Source organism: Abramis brama, assembly GCF_963993115.1.
Source record: "Abramis brama genome assembly, chromosome: 5".
Classification (NCBI taxonomy): domain Eukaryota; kingdom Metazoa; phylum Chordata; class Actinopteri; order Cypriniformes; family Leuciscidae; genus Abramis; species Abramis brama.
Window position 1 is genome coordinate 16,739,280 of NC_139967.1, and position 15,579 is coordinate 16,754,858.

Here is a 15,579-nt window from a genome sequence, read left to right on the forward strand (position 1 = left end):
TCAGCCTGCAGATTTAACACAGAAAAACACTTAATACGATTAGAGCGTCATCTATCTTATTGTCGGAGGCATTTTGTACGAGTGTGACAAAGGGTTGCTTTTACGGTGTCTCCTCAAAAACAATTCAGAGAAAAGAGTATAAAAATAATAATAAAATGTGAGGTCCAATAGTGTGTAAAGCATTCGTTTTCGAAAATAACACTCCAACATCAACAGTAGCAGATACACAGTATTTTCAATTATATAAGACGATTATATAATTATATGACCCTGAACTTTTGAACAGAATATTAATGGGATTTAAGATTGTGTCACTTAGTCATTTAGATTGGCTTAAACTGTTTCCTTCATTCTCAAAAACATGGTCTTGTACACTTGTTTTTTATTTTCTATGTTACATTTTCATTTATCGACCGCAAAAATCATCAAATCATCACTTTTGATGGATATAAGTGTACGGGGAATTGCAGAAATATGGCTGAAATGTCCCAAATATTTTGCTTGGGATGTGGATTTTGCGTCAACACAAGTCAGCAGAGCTGGTCTCGAGTGACGTCGGGGCTGTAGAGGTCAGATGTAATACACTGCACTGACGTACCACATATACGCACAAATGTAGACATACACATACAAACAAACACAAAGAATTGATTCATCCATTGGTAACAATGGGCTTTTCATCAACATTGTGGGTCATCTCTCACTCAGCGCCATCTAGGCTTGAAGTGACTTACAGAAAAAGTATGTGCTTTTAGGAAACAGAGAATCATGTCCGCATGCATAGCGGAAAGCAGTCTGAACACACCACTTAATGCCAGCCCCACTTGTAACCCCTTCTTTCCTGTAAAACAAGCATTTCTCATCCTGCTTGACGTCTGTTGGACGGCTGTGGTGTGGTGGATATTTCCCTATCACCACTTTCATAATAGGTTATTTGATGCCAATAGAGGAACCATGGTCACAATGCGCATTAAATGAGCATTTGTGTGTAGAGAAACTAGTCTGTCAGCAGCTGGGCTGGTGACATGACAGAAACAGACTTCTTACTCAGCTGAGGAAAAATGTGTACAGAAATGTCTGGGTGAAGCTGTCTGGTTCTGCTTTTGTGACAACCACATTTGTTTCAGAAGACATTAAATGGAATCACTTTTATAATGTTCGCAGCTTTATCTAAAACAAAAATAGCCAATGGCATGCCAACTTAAGAATGAATTTAAATGTTACACCCAGATATTAAATTCTCAGCCTAAAGGTACAGTATAAATGGAAAAACTCTTGCAATTGCAAACTGAATTTATGTGCACATGCAGAAATCCATTAAACCCCGGAGGACAATATGTGTCTGCGATACCCGGTTCTCTCAGATCTAGATAATCAAAAGTACAAAAATCAAACCAGAGATATATTAAAAGATAACCACAAAATACAGAGGAAAATTCAAGTACTTTTAAACTTTCAGTCAACAAAATTCCCTGAATGGTTTAAACTGCTGGAAACGGACAGACTAATAATTACAAACTCAACCACTCTGACATCACTATTTTAGATCACTGAATTGATTACTGAATTTATGTATTTTTAAGTGAACAGTCACCTCAGTAAAAAGGTGGACACTCTGCGAAAAAATAGGTGACTATTAATATATATATATATATATATATATATATATATATATATATATATATATATATATTTATTTTTATTTATTTTTTTAAATAATGGCCAAACAACAGCTGTTAATAAATTAAAGATGCCAATTTTTTTATTGATATTGGTTATTATTTATTGATTATTGATATTGGTTCGAAATTTGAAAGCTTAAAGGAACACTATGTAATTTTTCGCCACTAGAGGTCGTTTATTCAAAACAAAGGCATAGCTTGATGACGCCTTGATTTCGCGGAATCATGGGAGTTGCTGTCTTCACCTCTACAGCAGGTGGAGAATATGACAGGACTCGGCCAGAATTCATATTCATGGATTACCAGTAATGTATTAAAGATTTATTAACGTTACAAAAGCCGTTGGAGCGGAACGAGGCAGCTGGAGCGATTGCTAATGTGAGATAAGCACGACACACAGCTTGTGGTAATGCAATTGGACATTGCATTACCATGGTAATTGTACTTTAAACTATTTAGTGGTTTGACTTCAAATTTGGAGCACAGCTTGGTTAGACAAATGACTTAGAGTCCAAAATATTTAGTAAAATATATATTTTGTTTAAAATAAAAAATGTTTAGTTCGGTACATTTGCTTTACAGTAAAATTAAACTACTATAACTTTTCTACACCGCGTCTGCATCAGACATAATACCAACCTTATGTCTGTATTCCAAAGCATTCATGAATTACAACCATTTAAGTTCAGATCTATGCTGAAAAAGTGGAGTGACAGTTAACAGGTTAAATAAATAGTATGTTAATGCAAACATTAAAATATTCCACTTGCTATCTGGAAACCATGTTAACACAAAATGGACCTGGGACATTAATTTATACTGGAACTAAAAAAAACTAACTCAGAACAGAACAGTGGACTTTACTTTAAGTCCACAAAATGCCACTTTTTCTTGTTCACCTAAATTAACCTTTTTCTTTTCACTTTTCTGATGCAACACCACAAGCAGTTTTGGTTCCTTTATCACTTGTCAGTCTCTGAACGAGTTTGTACCGGAGAGGCCTGAGTCCGGTGTAAACTGATAAAAGCAGCTTTGCTGTCAGTTCTACCTTGCTCCTTCTGTCACTATAGCAACTTACACACACACATACACATATTGCTTCCACGCAGTCTATTCACTTCAAAGTTCCTTGTTCTGAACACAGTGAAAGACAGGAAATGGGTGGGAGAAAGAGGACAATCTTGTGTCAAGCATATCATACAGCACACAAGACAGACAGGACAATTGGCTTAAATATTTAGCAGTAGTAGACCTAAACAAGCATGTTACCATAAAAGGAAAAAAAACAAGGAAATGAATGCTGACAGACAAATTGAACAAAAAAATATATTGTAGTTTGCTTAAACAGAAAGTTGGATGATTAAGCACACTGCATCTGCGTTCTAACAATGTCATGTTGAATGTCATTATTTTATTAAACTCCCACAGCTGCTCTAGTTCAAAAGGTTTTAATAATAGCTCACACTTCACACTGCCTGTAACAATCACGTTTAAGTGTGTGTGTGTGTGTGTGTGTGTGTGTGTGTGTGTGTGTGTGTGTGTGTGTGTGTGTGTGTGTGTGTGTGTGTTCGTCTCCACCACATTCACCTTTGCCAGGTGAATATTTACATAGGAAACTCCCTCTTGGCAGCGATGAAGCAAAGGTAGGGGGTTGAGCTCTCTGTCGTCTAGACCTTACACGACCGCAAGGTAGTCAGATGTCAGATGACGCATTCCCAGCCCATCAGAACTGGTTTGAGCCAGTATACGGCAACTGATCAGAGCATTAAGATTATCAGGCATCCACTGATCTTCCCCTCTTGCAGCCCTAATCCTAAACCATGCCAAAAGTCTGACAAAGCACCTGAATGTGCTAAACTACTTATCGCTACACTGTAAAAATATATATATATGATCAATAAGTTATGACAACATGTGTTTTTACATTGCTTTAACTCACCAAAATAAGTTAAGCAATTTTCAACTTTTCTTATAAGTTGTATGATATTCAATTCATTTTTAAAAGTCAGTTTAATGAAATTTAAGTTTAAATGACTTAAACATCCAAGTTGATTGTACTTAAAAATTTAAGGCAGCAACTTTTTTCACAGTGTATATATCAAATTATTAAAAAAAACGGACACAGAGAAAGATCTAAAGAGATGAGCCCCTGTTAAAGCTTCTTATCTACACACCACGGTAATGCAATAGCCTACACCTTTAACAAACGGCTGATTCAACTAGAAACTGGTTCACGCTGGTCTGGTAAGCTGCAAAGCAAAGGGACGAGCCTGCATGTAAATTAACCAGACCAAGTGATGAGTGACAGGTGTGACCGTCCGTCCTTATTTCAGCCTTATTTCACAAAAAGTGAAAGTAAAAAGAAAAGAAGTAATACCTCTGATCTCTAATAAAAGCTGTATTGTTGATATTATATTTTGTACTATACAACTGAAATTGTGGGTTTGTGGGTTACGCTTTGCAGCAATAGCTGTATAGTTTTCAGATTTCACACATCAATGTGTCAAACTTGATTTTGTAGAGTAGATATATGGGACCTTAACGGCAAACAAGGCCGTATCTATTAAAGTTAAAGTTGGGAACAACTCCAGGAGAACCCCCAATTTTAATTATATATATATATATATATATATATATATATATATATATATATATATATATATATTTTTTTTTTTTTTTTTTTTTTTTTTTAATTAATAGAAAGTGCCTAAAACAATGTACAATTAAGCAGCCTAGAGAACTGACTTTAAATCATCTAACTCCATCCCAGGCATTTTAAAACCAAATGTAAATTCAAGAAAGAGAAGAGTCACTGTTTAGTTAATAATTTATTATACAAATAATGAAAAATAGTATTGTGAAAAATGCATTAACTGGTGTTATTATAACATTGTGACAAATAAATAAGTGGCCATTGTGTTAAACACGTATCACAATATCAAAGTGGCATAGACAAGGTATACTATTTATAGGCAGTTTTCAGGCAATATAACTTCTGTCTCTAATCACAGTTCTTGTGCTCCAACAAATACACCTATAAGGTGCAGTAGTACGTGAAAATGTCCATTTTTAAAATGCATAGTTCACGAGAAACATTTTCGCGCGTCTTCATAGTATGATGCACGAGGGGACTCCTTCACACTGAGCTCCTCCACAGCTCCAGATACTGTGCGTCCCGTCCTTCATGTCTTGCGTCAATGGGCTGGTGTCATTGACGAGGCTTTCCTTCATGTCCGTGTGGACCTTTCTCGTCCGCTCTGGACGTGTCCGTCATCGCCAGGTTGTAAATGACACCGGCGGTCTGAAATGAACGACCCTGCAGCCGCGAGTCATCGCGTGAAGACGCTCAACGCAGCTTCAGAAAGTGTCGCAGCATCCCCGCGATCCGCAGGAACTTGTCCTTCTTCCTCTGCTTGAGGGCCATCAGAGCTCTGGCCGTCTCTTCGGGGTCTTGCGCGAAGGAGAAGATGCTTCTCACTCTCTCCTCGGCTTTCATGTCTCCCGCTTTCTGGAAGAGTCTCATGAGCGCGTCCTGGTTGACGTTCTCGAAGATGTTCGCCACTGCCCGCTTGCGGCTCGCTGTGTCAAACTTGTTGCCGTGGATCGAAGGGCAGACCCGGCGAGATTCTGAGTACATGTCGGTCGACATCTTGCGGCTTTTGTGTCGTTTAGCAGCGCTGGAGTCGCCAACTCGACCGAGCTGAGCAGCTTTGATGGCTGTGAGTGTGACTGAGAAGAGTGAGGAGTTTGTAGTGACGGCTTGCTCTTTATAGAGAGCCCGCTCATGTCCCGCTCACGGAGATGACATCATCCGCGCTGCCTCTCTGGAGAAACGCCTTCAGCTGCTATTTCGCCAACATGCCACCAGCTTTGGAAATGCTAGTAATTATGGATGAGAATGCTGACGACATAAGTGCGCAAGGTTTATCTCATAGATAGAGTTGTGTAATTGCAACCTAAAGAGTTTTTTTGTTTTTTTTTCTACCTGACCTGACCCTTCAGACATATTCCCACGGTGGTTTCACAGACAAGGCTTACACTTGGTCCCAGACTAAAATGCATGTTTGAGCAGTTTTAACTGAAAGCAACTTGCACTCACTGACAAATCTCAAAATATATCAGTGCCGTTTTGTCTCAAGGTCCACACCTGTAATGTTTTTTTTTTCTAGGGCACGTTTATAAAAGCTACTCAAATGTCCTAATTGAACTAAATCTGGCTTAATCTAAACCTGTCTGTGAAACCAGGCCCTATAAAATAATATAGACTATAAAATCAGATCTTTTAGATTTTACCACAGGAAGCACATTTTGTAAGTTTTAAACTGGGATTTTGGATGGGAATCCTAAAATCTGGTGGTGATTCTTGTGCCCGATGCAAGATGACTTGACCTCACGCCCTAAACAAACTAACAAAAAAAAAAAAAAAAAAACAAAAACACTAGGCCTACCATTCAAATGTTTGGGATCAGTAAGATTGTTTTTAAATAAACTATTTTTAGAATACATTAAATTGCAGCATTAAAATGAGAGCAAATAATTCTACATTGCTACAAAAAATCTATGTCAAATAAATATTGTTGTTTTTTAACTCTATGCATCAAAGAATGAAATGAAGAAAAAAATCAGACACCAAACGTTTGAACTAGAGCAATTATCCTTACATTTAATCATTTAGCAGACGCTTTTATCCAAAGTGACTTAAAAATGAGAACAATAGAAGCAATCAAACCCACAAAAGAGCAACAATATGCCAGTGTGACTAGTCCCAGTTACAGGACACATAGCAAGTTTTTTAAAAAAAAAAAAGAATAGGATAGAATAGTATAGTGTTAGTATTAAATAAATAAACTAGGCCTATATTTACTAGAGAACAAAACATGGGTTCACATTTGGTTGCATTTGTATTTTGTGTTTACTTGAATGCAAATGGAGATGGATATTGTAAATTTTAAAATACTGTTTACAGTGTCAGTGTGTTGTTAAATGGTCATTTGATACATAGTGTTCTTGTTGCGAACACTTTAAATTACTGTACTGTATTGTCGTGACAAAACTCACTTGACTCTTGTCTTAGAATTCTGAATAATTATAGTGTCATCACAATGGTGCTCTAATTAGGAGTCATTAAATATATTAACCTGTATAACAAATTCTTTTATAACTATGTCATGGATTAGGTAATATTCACATGATTGTTTAAAAGACCGATTTCATTAATATTATTACAATAATATTATGAAATTGCCCATAGTATAGCCATCTATCCAGTAAAACTCATATTTGTGTCTTTTTTATAATGTAAAACTAAGATAGGTTTGGGAATAAAAAAAATAAATAAAAAAACAATTAAAGGCTTTCCAGTAAAAACAAAAACTATAAATATCCATTTTCTACTTTTGAGCTGGAAACGAATGATAATTGCTAAATCGCTGAGGACTTTTTAGATAACATAACTAGGAACTCATTTGAGCATTTTCTGAGTAAAACAAAACAACACACACATTCTCGGGCACTCTGTTTTACTCTCTTTCTGGTTTGCTGTTGAACCTTCATTGCAGTCTTGGTGGAAAACAAGCAAGTCAGACAAAGGGATTTCCAAAATACCAAGTTCTGTAGTGACATATTATTTGGCCACCAGAGACCCCCCAAAAATGTGCCATTGTTGCAATAATCTTCTGGAATGCCTGTTACTTGGCATTCATTGTGAGTCTGGCGTGAAGCAGGATACTTGTCTTTCTCAGGCTGGCACAGTTATGACTGGAGTCAAGGAGGTTGGGAAATGTGGAGAAGGAGACGCCAGGAACATGTCATAAAAATAAGCAGAGCGTTCTCCGGAGTCTTGCATATAGAGCACGATATGACCTTTTGACAGGGAAAAGGAAGCATTGGATTGAGAGCCTGGTCCTGCCCTCTTTAACACAAGCTGAGTGTACTTTATCAATCCTAACAATGGGAAAAGTAAATTTATCTCAGGTCAAAAGTCGCGTCAGCTGGTCTGTCTGAAGGATAAAGAGTCCCCTCCCCTGCACACTCCTGGAGCCATAGCTGATTTAAAAGAGTAAACCCACTTAACACTGAGAACCCATACTGACACGGACATTACTGTACTCCTTTGAATTGGAGACAAATTTGTGCAAATACATGATAGTGTATGTGGTTTTTACATAAAAAAAATGAACTATACCTTCTTGTATTATTATACATTGAATGTTTTAAATTCCATAAATTGATCTCGAACAAATAATATGTAAAATAAAATGTAAATTAATAAATAAATAATAAACAAACTTCTAAAATATAATCGTCTCCATAGATCCATCATTTTCCGACTACACTGCCAGTCTGTTATTTGCTGTCCATTTTCAAGCCCATAAAACTTCAAAGCAGAGGAGAAGTAAGCAGAGCAATAAAGTAAATGAAAATGAAGTAGTTTTACACATGAAGGCATTTCATTTACTGTGCTGTTTGCAATGACGTTATGCGACTAAATGGAGATCAGGATTGCCATGTTAACAGATATTAACATTCATTGTGGCTAAACTGCACAGATTTATTGTGTGTATAGAATCATCACTTCATTATTTTAATATTTTATAAGCTTGCAGCTTTCATCTCTGTAGAGAATGACATCGTGCAACAAAACAAACAGTGACACAATGTAATGGAATGTAAGGATTATTGAATGGCAAAAATCAAAGGAAGCAGCTGTGAAGATGTTTAAAAAAAAAAAAAGCATTTACCTCAGTGTGCTGTATGAAGTAAACAATGTTGTGCTTTGTTTTCGTCCCTTCCTGCATGCTTTGCTTATCTCAGCACTGTGGGACCCGAGTCTTCATCTTGTCGGATGTGACAACATTTGTCCCTGGAGCAGAAGACTTGATGTGCTGCAGCAGACCTACCTGCATTACCAAACTTCATTTAACTTTTAAACTCTGACCATGAATTATTGATCAAATGTTGTAATGCTGTCATCATCGTTTTATTTTTTGCCTATGAGAAAATTCTGAAACAAGAAAATGCATTAAGACACTTCTTAAACAAAGAGACCTATTGCAGCCTTTATATTTTATGGTGCATAAATTAATTTCAGTTGACCCAATTCTCTACAATAACTCAGACATGACATATCAGCCATTCAGTGCAGACTGTAAGTTTAGACTGATGTATTAACTTGTTTGGAAAAAATGAACAATGATAGTGTAACTGAATATGCATGCATTTTAATGGTTTTGATTAATCTGTTTAGCCTATGTTCAAAAAACAGGTTTCATTGTTTATTTGCAAAACTGTGTTGTCATATTTTATGAACTGAATAAACTCTAATATATAAAATGTAAACATGCATATAATCAGCAACACAAACCTTTGACACAATTCTCAGAAACATTAGTACTGTTGCTATAATAGTGGTTGTGTAATGGCATCGGGGCACTGCAGTCAAATCTGGCCACAGGGGAATGTCTGTGGCAGGAGATTCCAGTTTAATTAAAGGACTTGTTTTTAATAGTATCATTTGCATCTGTTTGTAGAGATTCAGCATTTGAACATACTGTCCAAGTAGTCAGCAAGTCATTTTTTTTCATTTTTTTTTTTTTTTACCAAAAACTTTCATCAACGGTGACATTGAAACAACTCTAAACTTATTAGATGTGTTTTTTAAAAGTCAGATTTCAGGTCATACTACAGTATATGGAAATTGGAACTGAACTTATTGACCTTCACAACTACTCAAACCACAGGCCTCAGTCATTCCAAAACCACAACTATGCAGCTTAATCTAATAACTCGGCATTTGTTAGTTCACAGACTTACAAATGGCACCTTTTAATAATGCCTGCTGGAGGCCGTTTACAGGAAGATGTAAGGTTAACGGTAATCGTCTTTTATGACAGCCTGATTCCGGGACTCAAGTGCTGTGTTTTGCAATCCCAGTTTTGGCATTGTGCTTCATGGATCCACAATAAAAGACAGAGATCTGGCATCTAACAGTTTTTTAAACAAACACTCATGTCTTGACCTAATCCATCATAAACAGCAAAACCACGATCAGCATGGAAAGGCAACTTCTTAAGAAAAAGCAATTAAACAAGCATGTAACGCCAAAGGAACTATTGGTAGTCCGCCAGTGGTGCATGCTAAATCTTGGCCCAAATACCATTCACATTCTCCTGTTGTCTTTGCTTGGCCAAAACGACTATGGAACCGGAAGGATCCTGACCATATTAAGAGAGAAAAGCCACTGGCGGTAATATCTCTCAGACATGAACAATATCTTCTTAAAGTGCTTCATATTCCCTCTTTTGGACCCTCAAAATGCCTAAACCTCAAAGAAGGATGCCTATTAACAAAAAGCCTATAGGATTGGCCATTTATAAACCAATCTCCTTTCAGAATTCGATATTTGTTGTTGTTGTTTTTTATTAATCTTAATGGTTCAAATAAATAAATATAAAAGTGTCCCCCAAATAAGCAAACAGCTGATTTCTAAGAGAAACTAATGCAATCCCATTTCCGCCACATTAAAATCATGCTTTGTTAAATCATAATTACAAGATAAAAAGTCAGAATTATTATTTAAAAATGTCACAATTATAAGATAAAAAAGACTCTTTAAAAAAATTTGTTTTTTCATCATTTTGACTTATGTCATAATTATTGCTCTCTCATAATTTTGACTTTCTTTTTGTCTAATTACATTTTTTATCTCATTACTTTGAGGGAATTGATTGGATCCTAAAAGGTTAATTATCATATGGATGCTACTGTTTCAGTGGAAGAGCGAGTTATTACATTTTGACTGCACACTCAGGAAAAAAATGGTACAAAAGCTGTCACTGGGGCGGTACCTTTTAAAAAGGTTTTGTTCCTTTTAGGTACTAGTATGTACACTTTAGGTACAAAAGTGTACCTTTTGAAAAGGTACCGCCCCAGTGACAGCTTTTTTTCTGAAAGTGCAGATATTTTCAAATAACATGCACTTATGAATTAAATGACAATAAAACCAGGAACATGCATCATGCATAAAATATGGCTCTCCCTCTCATATTAACTCTGAAGTCACCATGAAATCAAAATTGCACGCAGTCAATATCGCCCCTGATGATGCCCTGGATCGAGCCAAAGGCATGCGAAAAAGCGGACCCTGTGCAAATATGGGACACACGCTATAGGACAAAGAAGAAGATGCATCAATTTTGATTTCATGGTGATTTCAGAGTTAATATTAGAGGGAGAGCCATATTATTGGATCTGTTGGAGAAAGCTTCAAATGTTTCTGAAATAATCCATAGTGATTTTTAGACAACAAAATAATAATAATGGATTAATCCTCTTTTCCCAGAGTTTGCATAACCCACACATAACTACCAGAGAGGGTGTATAATTGGTCAACAAGGGTAGAACACACTATAGTGGCCACTGGCACAGTACCAAGAGCAACAGCTTGTGTTTCCTCACACTTCCACACACACACACACACACGCTCAGCATCCAGGGACAAGCCCGAGCATGAGGATTACATGAGTCATCAGCACTTCTCCCACACAGGCACCCAGGCAGCATTACGCACGAAACTAGCCAGAACCGGCTAAGGCACCACCCATTCCCTATCTCACAGTGCATTGCCCTCTGTTTCTGTTTCCCTATCTCTCTTGTTCTTTCAACCACTCTTTTCATTAAGTGTGATATCTCACAGTCAGATTGATGACAGCCGGACCCCGTGTGTCCGAGTTAGCACTGTGAGCCATAGCTTGCTAAGGTCACAGCGTCAGGCAGGGGCAACTCAATCTCTCCCTCTCCCTAGGTGGTTTCAGTATCCTGTTCCATGAAGCCCCTCACTTCCTTGAATATCTCACACCACGAGCCGCTTGTCCCGTACTGAGCGTTCTGATCGCTGTTTATAATTGTTCTGGATCATGAAGCAGTTAGGTGGATATTTAACAACAACAATGTTAACATAAAGTATAATGTATGTTTATCAACATGCAAACTGTACTCACAAATGACAATGTATCACAGGGATATTCTGGGTTAAGCTCCATCTGTGACATCACTGTCAGTTACCACAGACAATCATTTCAATAGTCAGTGTGACAAAATAGAAGGCTAATGTGTGCAGGACAGTCATTAAAAAGGCACAATTTCAATGAGGAGAAATATATAGGCTATTATTATTGATATTATAATAATTATTGTTATTATTATTATTTCACTTAAATGCTAAAACTCTGTACGAGAATTACTTTATGAATTATAATATTGTTGCTGTCGGGCAGAAGCTTGTATCTCCATATTTCATCATTTTTATCATAAATCATTACTATTGGTCACCCTTACGTCTGTGGGTTTTGCAAATATTTAACCAATAAAAAGTATTTAAAAGAACTTGCGACTTAACCTCAAACTGTCGGTCAAACCTCATAACTCCACCCCGCCTCTGTCGTGAATGAAGTGCTGAACTCAGATTGGACCGTCTCTGCTTGTTTGCAAGGGTAAATAAAGAACTTCTTTGAAGAAGCACAGCTTTTTCTTTACTCGAAAAATGCTATACATGAAGGCTAATGATTCATGAGGAGCGGAGAATAGAGTCTTATAGCATTTGTCGTTGAGTCATAGTTAATACTGTCAACCCTGCGGTGAAAATCAAGGGGGTTTTTTTATATGTGGAGTTTTAAATATGCTTTAAGACAAACCATGCACAAATTCATCAGTCAACACCATTGCTGAGTATTTTCAGTTTACCAAAAACAGTCTCAAAAACAGTTTGAAACCACCCCTGTTCTGTACGTCACAAACATGTAACCAATCACATCACCGTGCTGGCGGTCTTTAGCATATCATTAACTGAATGATAAGTCTCAAGAGAAGCCAGGTTATCCCGGTATATTTTTCTGTTGGTATGAAAAATCGTGTAGATTTAGCAATATAGCGAGTGAATTATGTATATTACGATGTCATGATGAACTATACCTTTCTCCACTGACATTCTATGATGTTCCAAGTGTTTCTAAGGATGCTGATTTTTAGAAGGCAGCTGTCTGACTCTGAGATGATGAACGGAAACATGGTTTGTGTAACATTACACAATTAGTAATGTGTGTAACACATTATTAGCTGGTTGATAACGTAGTCAAGTCAATGGGTAATCATATCAGTATCATACCCTTATGTGTCTAAAAAAAAAAAACCCTGAACCCTGAAAAAAGAATGTATTTTGCCTATGTCACAGTAAGAGGTAGGTCACATGATCCATCAGAAATCATTCTAATATGCTAATTTTGTTCTCAAGGAAACATTTATTCTTCTTATTATTATTATCAATGTTGAAAACAGTTGTGCTGCTTAATATTTTTGTGGAAACTCAGTTACATTGTTTTTCTGGATTCTTTGGTGAATAGAAAGTTCAAAAGAACAGCATTTATTGAAATATAAATCATTTGTAACATTATAAAATGTCTTTACTGTGACTTTTGATCAATTTAAAACATCTGTGCTGAATAAAAAAAGTATTAATTTCTTTAAAAAAAGAAAAGTGTAGCCTACTAACTTTTGAACGGTGTGTATCATAACATAAAAAAAAAAAAAATTTTCAATTATGCACTTTTAAAAAAAATCTATATATAAATTGTGGAAGTATTATAAAGTGAATTTATAAAAATAAAAAAAATAAATCTGTGGTACATCATAACTGCCACTGTTTCTTATCACTGCTTTGGAGACTCATTGTGTTGTAAACACTACCAGCAGTGTTTACACTGTATATGGTTACTGAAGAGCGTCGTCATGGTATCTGGTCTCTGTGAGCCACTGTCCCCATGACAGTATAAACGTGGGAGAACGGAAGCATGCCCAAATACAACTTAGATAAAGCATGTGTTGACTTTGAAAATAGTTTGGCCCACTCTTAAAAAAAAAATCATTATGAATTTGTGCTCTTACATTACAAACGGGAAACTCACACAGATGTTACAGATTGTCACAGTCACAAACGCAGAGTGTTTTGAGAGCAAACTGCGTCATAGTGCGGTCACACTGACAAACATTCTCCAAATGATCCTCATTAGCCATGAGTAAACCTGGACTCCTGTTGCCAATGTGAGATTAGCACGAGCCTATCGCTGAGGGCCCTGCAGTTGCTCTCCTCATACTGTTGTCCAAACAGGAAAGCATTTACATGGGCAGAGAATTTCTTTTTAAACATTGTGGTATAGTTTACTGTATTCATTTTTGTTTGCTTTACGAGAAGTGGCAGACACACTGAGCTAATGCGGTGCTTCCTGAGATTGTATGGACACAAGTGTGAGATCTTGCTTAATTTAGAAGGAACTCTAAACTGTTGTTCTCTTGGTTCCTCAGTGGATTCCTTAACTATAACTAAAACTAGAATATATTAAAGCTTGGAATACAAATAAAATAATTCAAACCATTAAAATACCTCAAATTATACTGAAATATAAAGCATTAAACTTTTTTCCTATTTTGGCATCAATTTCATCTGTTTTCGTCACTTTTGTGATTGGAACTTTAGAATGTGAAAAATAAGTAAGAGGAAAAGTATGCAGTCCTTTGTGTATAGAGGGTTTAATTCATATGTTGCTTATATGTTTTTTTCCTGTGCAACTGGTCATAAATAACCTCTGCCAGTATTTGACCTGGTACAGGTCTGTAATATTAGTGGGAGTGTCAAACAAAGGTGTTTAGGTGATGAACAACCATATGACAGAGGCCCTATTGTCTGTTTGTCCAAACTAGTGTTTTGGCAATTGGGCCAGTTTTTATTATTAAGTAACAGGAAACGGCTGACAGGGTGTGGGTTGTTGGTCAAAGCCTTTTGGCAGGCAGGGAATTGCAGCCTTCCTCAACCTTGTTCCCTGGCCAGGATGAACAATAACATGTCGGCATACTCCAGGCTCTTCTTTCTCTTTCTCTTTTGGCTGTCCACCAAAGAGATCTTGCCTGTCATGGACAGGTCATGGGAGAGACACAGACAGAGAGTGAGACAGAATGACAAGCTTTGGGAAATTAGCCTTGAGCCACTGAAGTATGAAGGCTATTAGTTTTTTTCTTTTTTCTTAAAGGATCAGATTTTCCTAAAATCTGAAAAATAAATATAAAACCTGGTTTATTATTTTATATATTTCTTATATATTTTCTTATACTGTAAGAAGGCCCATTTTATTACTGTGGTACAGAGTTGGTGTATAAGGTACACTGTTAAAAAAATCTGTAGAAATTACAGTATTATTGGCAGCTACTTGCCAGTAACTTACTGTAGATTTAAATTGCTGTTATTTACTGGCAACAGTTTGTTCAAAGTTAAATGAACATTAAACATTAACAAGTCTTTATCTTTACAGAATAAAACTAAAATAACAGCCTCATGCAAAGCATTCTGGGAACCAAAATCTGAAGGAAAAAAAACAGAAAAAGGTTGATGAAGATTTCTGGTTCCCAGAATGCTTTGCATTATGTTGTTATTTTATAGTTTTATTCTGTAAAGACAAAGACTTGTTAATGTTTAATGTTCATTTAACTTTGAGCAAACTGTTGCCAGTAAATAACATCGATTTAAATCTACAGTAAGTTACTGGCAAACAGCTGCAAAACTACAGCAAATTTTTTACAGTGTATGCTCATGTTTCATATCCAGAGGTAGAAGATATGCACAGAAATCCGTTTAATCGGAGGTCAAGAACCTCTTCTCCAGATTGTAGAATCTAAGTAAAGGGAAAATAGCACTTGAGTCATACAGGATGCTGAAACTGGAACTTCAATAACATCTACATCAGCAGAAATCGTAAAGAAGACGTACAGCCACATGCAAGAACATCAAAAGCAAAAAAAAAAAAAAAAAAAAAAAAAAAATATGCCTCCACTGTCCTATTACAGCTTTCTGCTG

At 36.4% G+C, this 15,579-nt stretch overlaps 2 protein-coding genes across 2 annotated transcripts in view; one reads left to right on the forward strand and one right to left on the reverse strand.

Moving 5' to 3' along the window:
- The window catches only part of zmat4a (zinc finger, matrin-type 4a), a 137,872-nt gene extending 128,606 nt beyond the window's left edge, over nt 1–9,266 (forward strand). The window contains exon 7 of the mRNA XM_084115302.1: nt 8,496–9,266. Coding sequence (XP_083971428.1) covers nt 8,496–8,532 — 37 coding nt within the window. The 3' untranslated portion in view covers nt 8,533–9,266. The remainder of the gene's footprint in view (nt 1–8,495) is intronic.
- tcima (transcriptional and immune response regulator a) lies at nt 4,498–5,537 on the reverse strand. The gene has a single exon (XM_084115707.1). It carries the CDS (start codon nt 5,329–5,331, stop codon nt 5,029–5,031), a length of 303 nt encoding a protein of 100 aa, XP_083971833.1. The 5' UTR covers nt 5,332–5,537; the 3' UTR covers nt 4,498–5,028.
- Nucleotides 9,267–15,579: the final 6,313 nt, after the last annotated feature.

What these genes read in the sequence shown, in the direction of transcription:
- tcima (XM_084115707.1), bottom strand. Translation starts at nt 5,331, where the DNA reads ATGTCGACCGACATGTACTCAGAATCTCGCCGGGTCTGCCCTTCGATC.